At 53.0% G+C, this 13,970-nt stretch overlaps 1 protein-coding gene across 1 annotated transcript in view; it reads left to right on the top strand.

Moving 5' to 3' along the window:
* Positions 1-13,970, top strand: part of CACNA1E (calcium voltage-gated channel subunit alpha1 E) — a 114,072-nt gene that overhangs the window by 84,750 nt on the left and 15,352 nt on the right. Inside the window, exons 27-39 of the mRNA XM_074832939.1 lie at positions 1,490-1,501; positions 3,517-3,613; positions 4,774-4,934; positions 5,376-5,513; positions 6,093-6,294; positions 6,493-6,657; positions 7,088-7,198; positions 8,224-8,307; positions 8,393-8,518; positions 8,716-8,781; positions 10,736-10,827; positions 11,277-11,442; positions 11,566-11,693. Coding sequence (XP_074689040.1) covers positions 1,490-1,501; positions 3,517-3,613; positions 4,774-4,934; positions 5,376-5,513; positions 6,093-6,294; positions 6,493-6,657; positions 7,088-7,198; positions 8,224-8,307; positions 8,393-8,518; positions 8,716-8,781; positions 10,736-10,827; positions 11,277-11,442; positions 11,566-11,693 — 1,548 coding nt within the window. The remainder of the gene's footprint in view (positions 1-1,489; positions 1,502-3,516; positions 3,614-4,773; positions 4,935-5,375; positions 5,514-6,092; positions 6,295-6,492; positions 6,658-7,087; positions 7,199-8,223; positions 8,308-8,392; positions 8,519-8,715; positions 8,782-10,735; positions 10,828-11,276; positions 11,443-11,565; positions 11,694-13,970) is intronic.

Raw genomic sequence — 13,970 nt, 5'->3', positions numbered from 1 at the left:
TTTTCCTGCAGAGGTCCTAGGTAGCCGTGGATGCAGCAGGAGGTCTCTGAGCTAGTCCAGCATTGTCTACTGGCTGTCGGTGCCACATCAAAATCACCAATAAGCAAATGTCCACCCATAAAGCCATCTCTTTGTGTGCCGTCGTGGCTTGTCCAGTGCCCTTTCGGAGCCCATACATCCTGAGCAAGAGGCCGTCTCGGCTCATCTGTAGCTCTCCACGTGGAAAGCAAATACATCAATTCAAACACAGCCTAAATAAAAAACCCAATATAAAACCATAAATCTCCAAAGAGTTCAAATTAAATTAGCTGAAATAAGCAGAACCGTAACTAAAGACCCTACTCGCTTTTGCCTCCTGTGGCACCCGCCGAGGAAGAATTGTGCAGAGGAGCGGTGCTCACTTATGGCTTTGCAGAGCTGCTGAGAGGCCGTGATGCCTACACCTGTGGGCTTGCAGCAGCAGGAAAGGCTGAGCGGTGCAAAGGGTGGTGGAAAGGTTGAGTGGTCAGTGTGTAGCCCTCGTCGTCTTACCTGGTGAGCAAGGGCAGGAGTTTCTCCACCCAGAGATACCCAGCAACGGTGCCTCTTTCTTTACCGAGCAGCAAAGCACCTGTTAGCACCGGTGTCTGGAAGCAAGAGGGATCCCTACGTACTGCAAAATAACCTAGTGTGAGACTGGTCAGGACTGAGGTCTGATATCTCATTGCAGAAGTGCTGCAGAGCTAAACTATCACCTTTTCAACACACCTTCCACTTGTTTCACTAACGTGCAGCCAGGGCCTGGGGTTATTTTTACAGTTTTTAAGAAATGTTTTACTTGGTAGGCTTTGCCCCCAGTGCCAAGCACTCTGTGTGCACATGACAGAGACTTAGCTCAAGCAAAGATGGAGGTTTCGTTACAACTAGGGACCTCATAGACCACCTTGGCTTGTCTGAGCAGGTGTCCTGCTGGGTTGCAGGAGATCCTGCACTGTAACTCAGGCTTGTCATCAGTGGATTTCTTGATGGAGGCAATTTAGCAGAGTTAACCTGTTTGGATGGGAATTATTGTGGCCTTGCAGGTAGGTTCCCTTTGAGATACTTGCCTTTGGCTGGTTGGGGCTGAGCCTCGAGGTCCCTCCCCAACTCCTGGCCAAGGAGGACCATGCGCCTGCCTGCTGTTGACCACTGTCCCACTCTCCATGGGTTCTTCTTGCAGCAGAGGTTTCACTGCGCGTCTCTCTCTCAAAACCCCCATCAGGGAGGGCAGGGGCTCCTGGCTTGCTTGAATGAGTCCTCCGTGGAGATAAGGCCCCGTCCTGGAGGACACAACATGGGTCTACACGTTGTGCTTTTCAACCCAGGCGTGGGGCAGCAGAGAGCTGCCTGAGAGGCTGCAGTTGTCCCTGTGCAGCTGCCCCACCACTTTTCTTACCTTCTTCCTCTCTTCTCTCTTTTTCCCTCTCTCTGTTGGTGCTGTTTGGTGGCTGCCGGGCTGGATCACCGACAGGAATGCTTTGGGGTAACTACGCCGGTCGGGTTGCCGCGGGGTGCTGCCCTGGGGAGCGCGGGGGGATGGGTGCAGGCGAATGTCCATCTATCTGACGCCTGTGCTGACGCTTAGCTGCATTCCCAGAGACTGGAGTACGCTACTCTGCATGCAGCCCTGTGTTGCCCTGGCATGCATTAAAGGTGGTGTGCTCCGGGAAAGTGCAGGTGGGATTTTCTTTGCGAGCAATGCAATTCCTTACTTTCAGAGGAGGGTGCTTTCATTGCAGATTTCAGTCTCTGTGCAGTACCCAGAGGTGGTGTGAAGCACACCCAGGGGAGCAGGGCACAGGGAAAGCGGTGTCCGTCGCAGAGCTGACAGCTCTGTCATGGTGGGGGCTTTGCCTGCACTGAAGCACCACAGGGACTTCAGCCCTGACATCCTCCAAGGGTGTGGGATGTGGTTCATGCCGAACTCAGGGGGTTGGGAAGAGCTCTCAGCCTTGGCTGTAGACACAGCAAGGCCAGGCTTTCCTCCAGGCATTAGCCAGCCCTACATCCCATATCTGTGTTGGATCCCAAGCAAATCCTCAGGAGTCTCCTGAGGTCTGAAGAGGTCACTCCTCAGCAGATATAAATCACTGCTGTTGAGTTGTCCTTGGTGGCAGCTTGCACCAGCTCAGAGCTGCCCCCAGATCCTCACCCCAGCCCTGAGTCAGATGCACTGGGTGCTTACCCAGGCCATGACACTGAGCAAAGTTCAGAGTTGGGAGGTGCAAAGTGGGTCCCGGGGCTGTTTGTACAGTTGCTTCCCATGCATTTGTGGGGCTGTGCTCCTAGGGGTTTGTTTACAACACACCTTAGTGGGTGTGTTGTAGGACAAACCTTAGTGGGTTTGTTTATATCTCTTAACGATTATTGTGCTCCCTGTTGCATTAACTCTTGCAAAGGAGCTGTGTAATTTGGAGCGTCTGTTGTTGTAAGTCATTTCCTTGAGCTTTTTTGAGGGTGCCTGGTGGATAGAAACTGTGCCACCTTCACCAGGACCTCTTTGTTCCATCCTGGGATCCAGCCCACAGGTTTCAGTGAAAAGACAAGAAAAAAACCCTCATATTGTGGTTGGGATTAATCACCATATTCAAGAAATGAGGGTCTTGAGCAGTGTTAGTGCTGCTTTTCTAGATAATCCTAATAGTATGCTCTGCCTCCCTCAGCTGACTTGGGGTAAAGGCAAGCACAGTCCTGATCTGGAGAAGGAAGAGAGGTCTGAGATGTTGTGAGGTGGAAGGCCAGGCTGACCAGGTTGTGTAGCACTGATGGAATAATGCAGAGAGCCATAAGAGACAGCACTTGTGCAAAGAAACCAAGCACAGAGCAGGTGCTTCCCTAGGTGAATGAAAGGACTATGAATCTTGAGTTTAGACCAGGATGGAAAACCCTTGGTGAGAGACCTGCGTAGATCCCACTGAGTGCATCTCCCTCATTTTATTGTGAATTCCTTGCAGCCAGTAGCAGTGGAAGAAAACGATTTGCAATGGTGGGGGCCTTTTGCAAGCCCCATCTGCGAATGGCACATGCCTGCAGTAGGGAAGCAAACCTCCTGGCCCTCGAGCGGCATAGCCTGGGGACACAGGGGAGAGCAGTGTGCCACAGCACCCTTTAGGCAGCTGCCCTTGTTCCGGGAGATGCAGCCCTGGCATGTCGCTGTTTCCCACAATGAGGGGATTTGTTAAGGTTGCTGCTTCCCAGCGAAGGGGAAAGGTGCTAATCCCAAGGAGGAGATGATTGCTTTATTTTTCATCTCTGCCAGCTGTCAGTGCGTGTGTTGGAGGAGACTCATTTAGGCAAGCTGAGCGCTCAGCAGTCACACATTTCTGATTGCTGGCCCCCACAATGGCATGTGGCCCTCCCGTTTCTGTCCTCACACATGCTGGGGAGGGGGGGGGGTGTCAGCTGTTGAAAACCGCCTGAGCATCCAGCCTCAGGTCTGCAAGGTTATTGTCTCTCCGTTTCATTTTTGGGTGCGTGTGCCTCCCTCCGACGTGGTAGGACCAACAAGGGCCGGGATATCAAGACCATCAAGTCTCTCCGTGTGCTACGGGTCTTGAGACCGCTGAAAACCATCAAGCGACTGCCCAAGCTGAAGGTAATGATCCCCATCTCCTGCCTTACATCTGTCTTCTCTGGCATGGACCAGTGGGTGCAGGGACCACATGCATGGATTTGCTCATGAGCGATGAACAAGTAGTTTTCAAAGCAGTTGCTGTGTTTTAGGAGCTCTGTTTTCAAACACAACGCCCTTCAGGCTGCTTCATATCTAGCAGAGCAGTGAGTTATTAAAAGCAAGCCTGGATCTCTGCAAGGTGTCAGAGTTAGTTCCTCTGCCAGGGAAAGTGAGGCTGGAGTGGTCACGAGGCGGCAAAGCCCAGATGCTCTCCTGATAAAATAGGCTGCCCTGGCTTCGGGAGAGCTCAAATCTCTTTCCAAAGTTCATTATCTTTCCCACCAGAGCAGCCTGTAAACAACTCGGGATTTTGTGTGCTGTGCTGTCATGGTGTTGCACCAGAGGGGAATTTCCCATCTGAATAGAGGGATTATTTATGCAGCACAGGTAGGATCATGGATTTCCCTACCTTAGCTCTTGGGGTATAGAGCCAGAAAGGAGTAAGAGACAGAGGAAGCCCTGAGTTTTTCTCACAAGACAATATTTGGCTGATGGATAAGGCCCAGGGTGGCACGCTGGAGACATAAGTTTTGACCCCAACTGTTCTTCCCAGTCGGTGGATGGATTTAGCCCATGTCAGATCATTTCTGGACACCTCTATCTTCACCATGGAGCAGGGATAAGGACATTCCTCTCTTTCTTAAAGTGCTGTATGAACTAGGGCTGAAAGCACAGCCTGGGGAGGTGCTGCTATTGCATGCAGAGGTATTCGCTCTGCCTTGTTATTCAGGGTGATGTGAAACAAAGAAGTGTTTACTAATTGGTCTTGAGTGCTGCTAATTGCATCATCGGGGCTGTCTCCTGTCTGCTGTTCTGGTTGCAGAGAACATTGAAGGATATAAATATCCATCCCTGGTGCTGTCTCGGGAGCTGCTCGGTGTCCATGGGTGTGCTGAGGGGTACTCCAGATGTTAAACTCGCTCATAAAATAGCCCTTTGCCTGGGAGAAGTCCCTGATCTTTCCTCCTTTCCATCCCAGGAGTGGGAAATATCTTTCCCTATAGTAGTCCTGAGGAAGGTTTTTGTCCTGCCCTTTGCCAAGGTTGTCGGTTCCCCAAGGTGAGCTATGCCCTCTCCTGCAGGCCGTCTTCGACTGTGTGGTGACTTCCCTCAAGAACGTCTTCAACATCCTCATTGTCTACAAGCTTTTCATGTTCATCTTTGCTGTCATTGCCGTTCAGCTCTTCAAGGGAAAGTTTTTCTACTGCACTGACAGCTCTAAGGACACGGAGAAGGACTGCATGTAGGTGCCCTGTTCAGTAGGTCTGATGCTTCTGACACCTCTGGCAAAGGCAGGGTGCTGGGTAATGTCGTCTTTGGGTTCCCAGTTAAGTCCTTGGTCATGACTCGCTCTTGGCCATAGTCTCTTGGGGTGGACAGCATGGAGCCCTGTCTCCATTGCTGTGTCAGCGTTGTGCATCTTTGCATGGGATGTGGGATGCAGAGCCCTGTATTTTGCTCCTGTTTTCTTTCCTCCTTCTCTCTTCCCTTTTGCTTTCCCCATCTTTCCTTTCCCCCAGTTGTTATCCAGCCTCTCCCCATTTCTCCCTCCAGCCCTGCAGAAGGAGAGGTTGCATCCGTCCATCCCCCAACCCCATACACACACCGTCCCTGGGTTTAAAACCACTGTCTTATAGTCTGGCAGTGTAAAAAGCAAGATCACTGCTCTCTCCCAACCTTACAGAGGGAACTACGTGGACCATGAGAAAAACAAGATGGAGGTGAAGTGCCGGGAATGGAAACGCCATGAGTTTCACTATGACAATATCATTTGGGCTTTGCTCACCCTGTTCACAGTCTCCACTGGCGAGGGTTGGCCCCAGTGAGTATTCTGCTCCATCCACCCCTCTTGACTTAGGGTGGGCACGTCCCTGTAGGGGTGGTTGGGTTAGTAACTGGCTACAGCCAGGTGGAGCTGAAAGAGAAACTGCTGGACAGGGAGGAGGAGAGGAAGGATGAGAAATTATGTCAGGACAAAAGAACTTTAGCCCCCATATGAGGCTGGAACCATGGCTGGGGTTAGCTTCTTGCTTAGGGAATGAATGATGGATAATCCCTTCTCCTGTGTGGCCCTGAGGTATATCTTAGCTCAAGTTTAGAGATGACCATAAGACTGGCCCTTTCTTCATGCTCATGGGAGCTTGGGCAGTTTTTATCTATGTATGTGGATCACTGGAAAATCCATTTTCCATCAGGGGCACAGGCAAAGCACTGTAAAACAAGCTGTAGCCACTTAGAACGGTTGTCCTTGTAAAGCAGATTGACAGAGGTTTATCTTATCACTGTTACAACCATGGACAGACAGAGCTGGCTGTACAAAGTGGGTCCCGTGAAAGTGCCACGTGGTGGCAGTCCTGATGGGCATATCTCTGGTTGCTTTTCTTCACCTGTCTGCCCACAGGGTGCTGCAGCATTCGGTGGATGTGACGGAGGAGGACCGTGGGCCCAGCCGCAGCAACCGCATGGAGATGTCCATTTTTTATGTCGTCTATTTTGTGGTCTTTCCTTTCTTCTTTGTCAACATTTTTGTGGCTCTCATCATCATTACATTCCAAGAGCAAGGGGACAAAATGATGGAGGAGTGCAGTCTGGAGAAGAATGAGGTATGGTCTGGGGAGGGGCAAAGAGGGTGTTTGCATGGGTTTTCTGCCGTTTGGGAGCTTGGAGCTCCCTAGATGTTGAAAAGGTGTAAGAAACCTGTGAGACACCTTCCTGCCCAGCCCATGAAGGAAAGAAATGTAGCAGTCACCATCCCCCATGTTACCATTGACTGGGGTCTGACTCATGTTGCTTTGTTCCAGAGGGCCTGTATTGACTTTGCCATCAGTGCCAAGCCCCTCACACGGTACATGCCCCAGAACCGGCACACCTTTCAGTACCGAGTCTGGCACTTTGTGGTCTCCCCATCCTTCGAGTACACCATCATGGCCATGATAGCGTTGAACACTGTGGTGCTGATGATGAAGGTGAGCTGGTCAGAGTGAGCCTGTCCTGTTTGGAGCAGTGGGGAGAAGGAGGTTTGGTCAGGATGGAACCGGAGGGTATTTTGGTTGTTTCTAGGAGATGCTTTGAGACAGAGTCTGAGCATGTATTCCCTTGGCATAGTCACTTGAAACACTACATGCCCCAAACTGAAGGCGAGATCTTCCCTAAATGAGATGACCCAAGCAATCTGGACCTCTTAAGTACTATAGAAAGATCTGGATTTACTCTGTGCTTCCTTCTTAGAAGGAGTGGCAGCTGTCCTGGGAGAGGGGTGGAGAGGGGAAGGAGGAGATGGTCTTGAAGCACTCAGGGCAAGGAACATGGACCACTGCAGGTCTTCCCTGGGACAGTCATCAGCCAAGAGGCTGGCAGGCCCCCTCCTGGCTAGCAATGTCTCTCTCTTTCCATCAGTACTACTCTGCTCCATACACCTATGAGCTGGCCCTGAAGTACCTGAACATCGCATTCACCATGGTGTTCTCCTTGGAGTGCGTCCTCAAGATCATCGCTTTTGGCTTCCTGGTGAGTGGCTGCTCCTGTTCTTGATGAGGGTGTTAATTTGGACTTTGGCAGCACACAGATCACAGAGGGAAGGTGTTAATAGTGTGAGATTATTGCTATTTATTTTGGGTCCCAGCCTGAGAGTTGCTTTTAGGTTGGAATTGCTCCTCTGGTTCTCATTAAACTTCCCAAGGCTGGTGGGGGAAGCCGCACCACTGCTTTACTTCTTGCCTTGTTTCTGTGGTACTCTGGTGCCTGGACTGTGTATGTGCTGTGCAGCTGCTCTGCTAAAGCCAACTGCTGCTGCAGTCATGCTGATGGCTGCAGACCATTGTCCCCAGGAGCCATGAGATGCTGGTGCATTGCTGTCCTTGAGATGTATCAGTTGGACGACACCCCAGCTCAGACCTGACCGTCAGTGAGACCTCCCTGCCTAATTCACAGTGCTCAAGTTCCCAGCTTTTAAGATTTGATGCCACAGACTGCCTTTTCTTCAGCTACCCTTTGCTGCTTATGAGCAACTGTCAGATTTGCTTTTTTATAGTTTCTTTCCTGTTTCTAACCCACACTGGGAGATGAGATCCGCTAGCAGGAGGGTTTCTAGCCACCCTCCAGGCTCCCAGCAGTGCCAGCCATGGTCAAGTCCAATCTTGCACCAGCTGCTGCACTAACAGCAGGGGCTGAGGTGGGTCTGGGTGCCCACAAAGAGGAGGGCAAAGCAGCCTCATGGCTGTGAAGGTCGGCATGATGAGCTGGTGCAGCCTGATCAGAGCTGGATGTGGCCGTTTTTCCTGCTCCCATTCACTAGCGTGGCCTGTTGGATGTGTGAGTCATCTTCCCGGAGAAGCTGCTCGCTGCAGACACGCTCAGGTCTGTCAGCGACTCAGACGCAGGACGGTGCTCCAGACCATGGCTGCATACAAATGGACAGCAAGGTCTCTGCTGCCGCCGCCATTGTCCGTGAGCAGCTTTGGCCCGTGGCCCAGCGCCCTACAGATCTGCCACCCCCAAGCTCAAATCCATGTTCCCTCTCCTTCCTTTTGCAGAATTATTTCCGGGACACCTGGAACATCTTTGACTTCATCACAGTCATCGGCAGCATTACGGAGATCATCCTGACAGACACCAAGGTGAAGAAGGGGCTGGGAGCAGCAGGTTGTACTGCTGCAGGGTGGGGGGCTCCCGCCTCCCTCTCACCCTCTCATCTCCTCCCAGCTTGTGAACACCAGCAGCTTCAACATGAGCTTCTTGAAGCTCTTCCGGGCTGCTCGGCTCATCAAGCTGCTGCGCCAGGGTTACACCATCCGCATCCTGCTCTGGACATTCGTGCAGTCCTTCAAGGTAAGCTCCATGTGCCCTGGTCTCCTCCCAGGCCACAGTGCTGGGGTGCTGCTCCAAAATGCAGGCTTGTTCCCAAGGTCTTGCTGACTTGTTGGCTTGTAGAAGAGATGGATCGGCACAGCTTACCTGCTTGCTTTCTGTACTCTGCTGGAGCTGGACCTGTGCTAAATGAGATGACTCATCTGCTTCTCTTGCAGGCCCTCCCCTACGTCTGCCTCTTGATCGCCATGCTTTTCTTCATCTACGCGATCATTGGGATGCAGGTGAGCACAGACATCTCAGTGTGCATCCCTCTGGCACACATAGGCTGGACCAGCATGTCCTCAGCATTATGCACAGCAGCCAGCCTTGTGCCTGCCTGCCATTGCTTCACTTGGTCACAGTGTCCAGGAAGGTCCCAAGCAAGGAGCAGCTTGTTTGGGAGCTGCAGAGCCACATGTCCTGGGGGAGCTGCCACGGGCTTTTTCAGTCAAGCTCCTCAGCTGCCTTCCCAACTTACACCCTTGGAGTTGTGGCCTTGGGGGCTCAACTGGGCATCCCATGAGGCAGCTGCTTTAAAATCGCCATCCCTTCATTTAGAAATTCCACCCTATCTCCAACTCCCTAGCATCCCCAGAGATTGATTTCATGCCTGAGGGACCTGGTGAGCAGCCTTCTGCTTTTCCCATCCGAACGGCTGGATCATGGTGGTGATTCCTGCAGCCCACCATTCACCTTGGTCCTCCGTGGAGGGTTTATTTTGTAGCCACGGCGCTGATGGTCTGCTTGGACTCTTGTGCCTAGGGACGTGCAATGACCTATCAGGCAGTGGGAGGTCTTCAGAGCATGGGAAGATGTGATCTTTCCAGGCTCCAGCTGGTAAATAAGAAGCACATGAGCTAAAACCCTCATCTCCACACGTGCCATGGTGCTGGCTCAGTTCTGCGATGACTAAATCCCACGCTGAAGATCTGACAAAGCATCTTCGACAACGCTCGGGATCTGGAGCTGCCCGATGAGCGAGCTGCCGCAGTACCCAGGACAGGCAGATTTTGGGGAGGCAGTGGGTAGCGCAGTGGCCCCCGGCTCAGGCTGCTTGGCAGCGCTGGTGTTTAGTCTCTTCCACCCCCTCTCTCCCGCCCTGAGAGTCCCATGGCTGGCTTTGGCCTCTCTGTCCTACACATCTCGGCACCGGCTCCAGGTGTTCTCCGTGCTAAACAACCACCATCTGACTCAGCCCCCCTCCCTGCTGTGTGGTAGTATTTGATTTATTTTATTTTTTCTTTAACACCATTGTGAACAAATCCCCAAGCAGTAAAGTCTGTGGGCGTTATTTGAGCAAAATAGCTGGAGGCAGAAAATATTCTACAATTACACATTCCAAAAAACCTGTACAGGGAAAAAAATACTCTGCAGTTAGTGTATTTTTAGGTTCATGGAAAGTGGAATAAATATTTAACAGTAATAACAGCACATTTTTCCTATTTGAGGCACTTCACGAACATTCATTATGTCCTACCACAGCCTTGGCTGTGGGTCATTATTAGGGTATTGTCCATGTTTGGGGCTTTGTTGCCTCTTTTGGCCCTGGGGACAGTAGTCCCAGGTGTCTGTCTGTCCATGGTGGGTCAGCAGTTGGTCTGTCCCTCTCTCACTGAGCCCTTCCCCACCCTGTTTGCACTGCTGTGCCTGACTCAGCATCATGGACCGTTTTCCCATCAAGGAAAGAGCTCCCAGGAGTTTCCAGGACTGTGACCCAGCACCCACCCAGGGTGGTGTGACTCGTCCCTGTGCCTCCAGCGTGCTTGGGACTGCCAGGTGCTGTGTGGTACTTGGATGCTGCCCGTAGCACAGCAGAGGGGTGGATGTGGAGCGGTTGGACTCGGTTGATCCCAGGTCCTCTGTGCTCCTGTTTCCATGGCAGCTCGGCCTCTTGCAGCCTTTGCCGCCCACCACAAATCCCTGCCGAGGAGAGGAGAGTCTCCTTCCCTGATGGATGCTCAGTGCCAGCTCCTTGGCGTGCTGGCTGCATGCTGGGGTGATTTTCCTTGGGGGATTGCACAGAGAGGGTGGATGTCAGGTGCTTTGGGGGCTGGCTGCACTGAGAGTGGTGGACCTAGGGCCGGATCGGTCCCTGCAGCACAGGGGTGCGTGCCTGTGAGCCAAGGTGAACTTACAGCTGCTTCCCCAGCCACTGAGCTCTTGCCTGAATAACAGCCCTTTTTCTCCCTCCCGTAGGTTTTTGGCAATATCAAACTAGATGAGGAAAGCCACATTAATCGGCACAACAACTTCCGCAGCTTCCTGGGCTCCCTAATGCTCCTCTTCAGGTAAGCAACCATAGAAAACTCCTTTGGCAGCATTTCTGGGTACAGGCATGCCAGGAGCCAGGCTGGGCAGCTTCTCACCACAGGCTGTTCAGTGGAAGTCAGCTTTTGGTGGTAGAGAGGAGCTGGGCAACACATGGCCACAGGAGCTCAGGAACCCCTTTTTTCCCCCTACCCTGCCCCAAAAAGGATGCCTGTCTCCCAGCTTTTTGGATCGGCTGGCTAGGGGGAGTTGGCCCCATGTGCCAGGAGCTCTACCCTGGCATGGCTGCGCTCATGTGTGTCCAGCTCAGTCGCCATTGACCCAGCGCCTCACTCCTCTGCATGCTGGAGGTGTATTTAATTTGGGCAGGGGGTTGCACATCTTCTTGTGAGGTTTCTCCTGGGGGCATCCTGCCCTGGCTCCATCCTGTGCCACCATGAGCTGCTGAGCATGGCTGTGTTGGGCGCAGGAGTGCCACAGGTGAGGCATGGCAGGAGATCATGCTGTCCTGTCTGGAGGGCAAAGGCTGTGAGCCGGACACGACGGCGACATCTGGGCAGAACGAGAACGAGCGCTGTGGCACTGACCTGGCCTACGTTTACTTTGTCTCCTTCATCTTCTTCTGCTCTTTCCTGGTGAGTTCCTCCTTCCTGAGAGCCCTGGGGGTGCCTCTCATCAGGTCCCCAACTTGCACCCCCACCACAGGATCATCTCTGCCCCTACTTTCCTTTCTCTCTGCCTTTCTCCCTTTCACTTAGATGCTCAACCTGTTCGTGGCAGTCATCATGGACAATTTTGAATACCTGACTCGGGATTCCTCCATCCTGGGACCTCACCATCTAGATGAGTTTGTCCGGATCTGGGCAGAGTATGACAGAGCAGCGTGGTATGTAGCCAGCTCCTTCTCTCCTGAGCAACCTTTTCAAAGCTGGTTTTAAACAGGCGTTTCTGTGTTCTGCTATTGGAAACTGGCTGTGATGCCTGGGATGGTCAGGGAAGGGCTGCTCTCACTTGCAGGTGTTACAAGGGCAGCAGCCAATTCCTACAACACCTAGTGGCACAGGTGTCTTGGATGATGTTCACGGTTTGCTGTGGTGTTTGTCGTGAGCACTGGAGGTTCCTGCTCTTCCTTTCATCCCCGGCCAGCCGGCAGGTCCCTCTCGGCCTCCTTCCTTGACCCCATGTACCAGCTGGGTGCCTCTGCCCTGAGACCAGCTCCATCACCTGGTTCCAAGCACCTACAGCTCCCCATCAGAGCAGGGCTGAGCATGGCTTGCTCCCAGCAATGGGGAGATGCCGGGGGCCTACTGGGCTCCTGCCAAGTCACCTATGGGGGACCTTGATGGCTTTGGGCAATTGTGTTCTTATGCTGGCCAGCCTGCTCACCCCTCTAGAGACAGGAGGATTTTGTTTCCTGCATTCATGGCTTGGCTGATGAGGGCCCCAGTGAACAGGGCTCCTGTTTGCAGGCAGCAACCTGTTCCCAGCAATGGGATGGGTTCAGAGACCGTACATACTCTGGGTGGCTGGGCTTTGGCTCTGCTCCCGCTGCTGCTGCAGAGGAGCTGCTCTCCACTGCTCCTCCCAGGATGGTCTGGAGCATCCCTAGAGCAGTGTGGAGCCCTCAGCAGCTCTGGGAGACTGTCTGCCCTCTACTCAGCCCTGGCACTATGAGGGAGTCTTGTGTGGCCCCATCCTCCCTCCCCCAGCCCAACAACAGCCTCTTTGGAGCCATGACCTGCCACTGCTGTGCCAGGGAGTGTGGGTGATCTTAGCTCGAGAGCCCTTGGCAGCCACATGCGCTCCGTTTGGAGACTCTTCACCTCCACTGCTAAAGTTCTGCCCCTTGAGAGGCCAGCTGCATCGGGAGAAGTGTGGCCAGTATGTCAAGGGGGGTGGTTGTCCCCCTCTACTCCGCTCTTGTGAGACCCCACCTGCAGTCCTGTATCCAGCTCTGGGGCCCCCAACATCAGAAGGACATGGACCTGCTTGAGTGGGTCCAGAGGAGGCCACAAAGATGCCCAGGGGGCTGGAGCACCTCCCCTGTGAGGACAGGCTGAGAGAGTTGGGGGTGTTCAGCCTGGAGAAGAGAAGGCTCCGGGGAGACCTTATAGTGACCTTCCAGTACTTAAAGGGGGTACAGGAAATCTGGGAAGGGACTCTTGATCAGGGAGTGTAGGGATAGGATGAGGGGTAATGGTTTTAAACTGAAAGAGTGTGGATTTAGATTAAATATAAGGAAGAAATTCTTTACTGTGAGGGCAGTGAGACACTGGCACAGGTTGCCCAGAGAAGCTGTGTCTGCCCCCTCCCTGGAAGGGTTCAAGGCCAGGTTGGACGGGGCTTTGAGCAACCTGGGCTAGTGGAAGGTGTCCCTGCCCACAGCAGGGGGGGTGGAACTAAATGACCTTTAAGGTCCCTTCCACCCAAACCATTTTATGATTCTATGATCATCAGCTCCTGGCATAGCTTCCTCCACTGTTTTTGTCCAACCCTGTGCAACTCAGTGCTGGCCAGATTCCTCCCCATGGGCTCTCCTCCAGCATTCTTGCTGCTGTGCAAGGTCCCCATGGGCAGATGGGTTTGCTTGTTAGTGGGTGACTGTGCCTTGTGCAAGGGGCAGAGGTCAGTACAGGTGAGTAGATGTCCTGGCAGACTAGAGAAGGGAGAGGAGGTGAGAGCAGTGAAGCATCCAGCTGCTCGATGTAGGGCTTCTCACCCATGGCTTTTGGGAAGGATTTCTTCACACCAGGTGCTTCATTCACTCTCGCCTCCCATGTTGGTGGCCTGGGTCTCCAAGACAGTCACTGAAAAAGCATGCCTGAACTGTCCTATCAATGCCACGTACCCCTCTGATTTCTGAGAAAACCATGCTCTTTCATTGTGATATGTAGTCAGTGGTTAGGGGATGTGCACAGGAGCCGGTGGTGTTGGGCACATGGGGGCAGCCCTGGCCCTCATTGCTGGGTGAGGAACGGGTGAGTACATCTGAATTGGTCCCACAACCTGAGTTGGGCAGGGTTCTGCATCCTGAGACTGGGACCATCACGTGAAGGTCTTGCAGGGAAACCACCCAACACCAGGGGGGCTCAGGGATGGGTTTTGCCCAATTGATTGGGTTAGCTCTGGCCAGGGATGGGAGAAGAGCAAAGAGAAACCAGCG

This window comes from Strix aluco, chromosome 8, assembly GCF_031877795.1.
Source record: "Strix aluco isolate bStrAlu1 chromosome 8, bStrAlu1.hap1, whole genome shotgun sequence".
In the NCBI taxonomy this organism is placed as follows: domain Eukaryota; kingdom Metazoa; phylum Chordata; class Aves; order Strigiformes; family Strigidae; genus Strix; species Strix aluco.
This window is presented reverse-complemented; position numbering and strand designations above follow the sequence as displayed.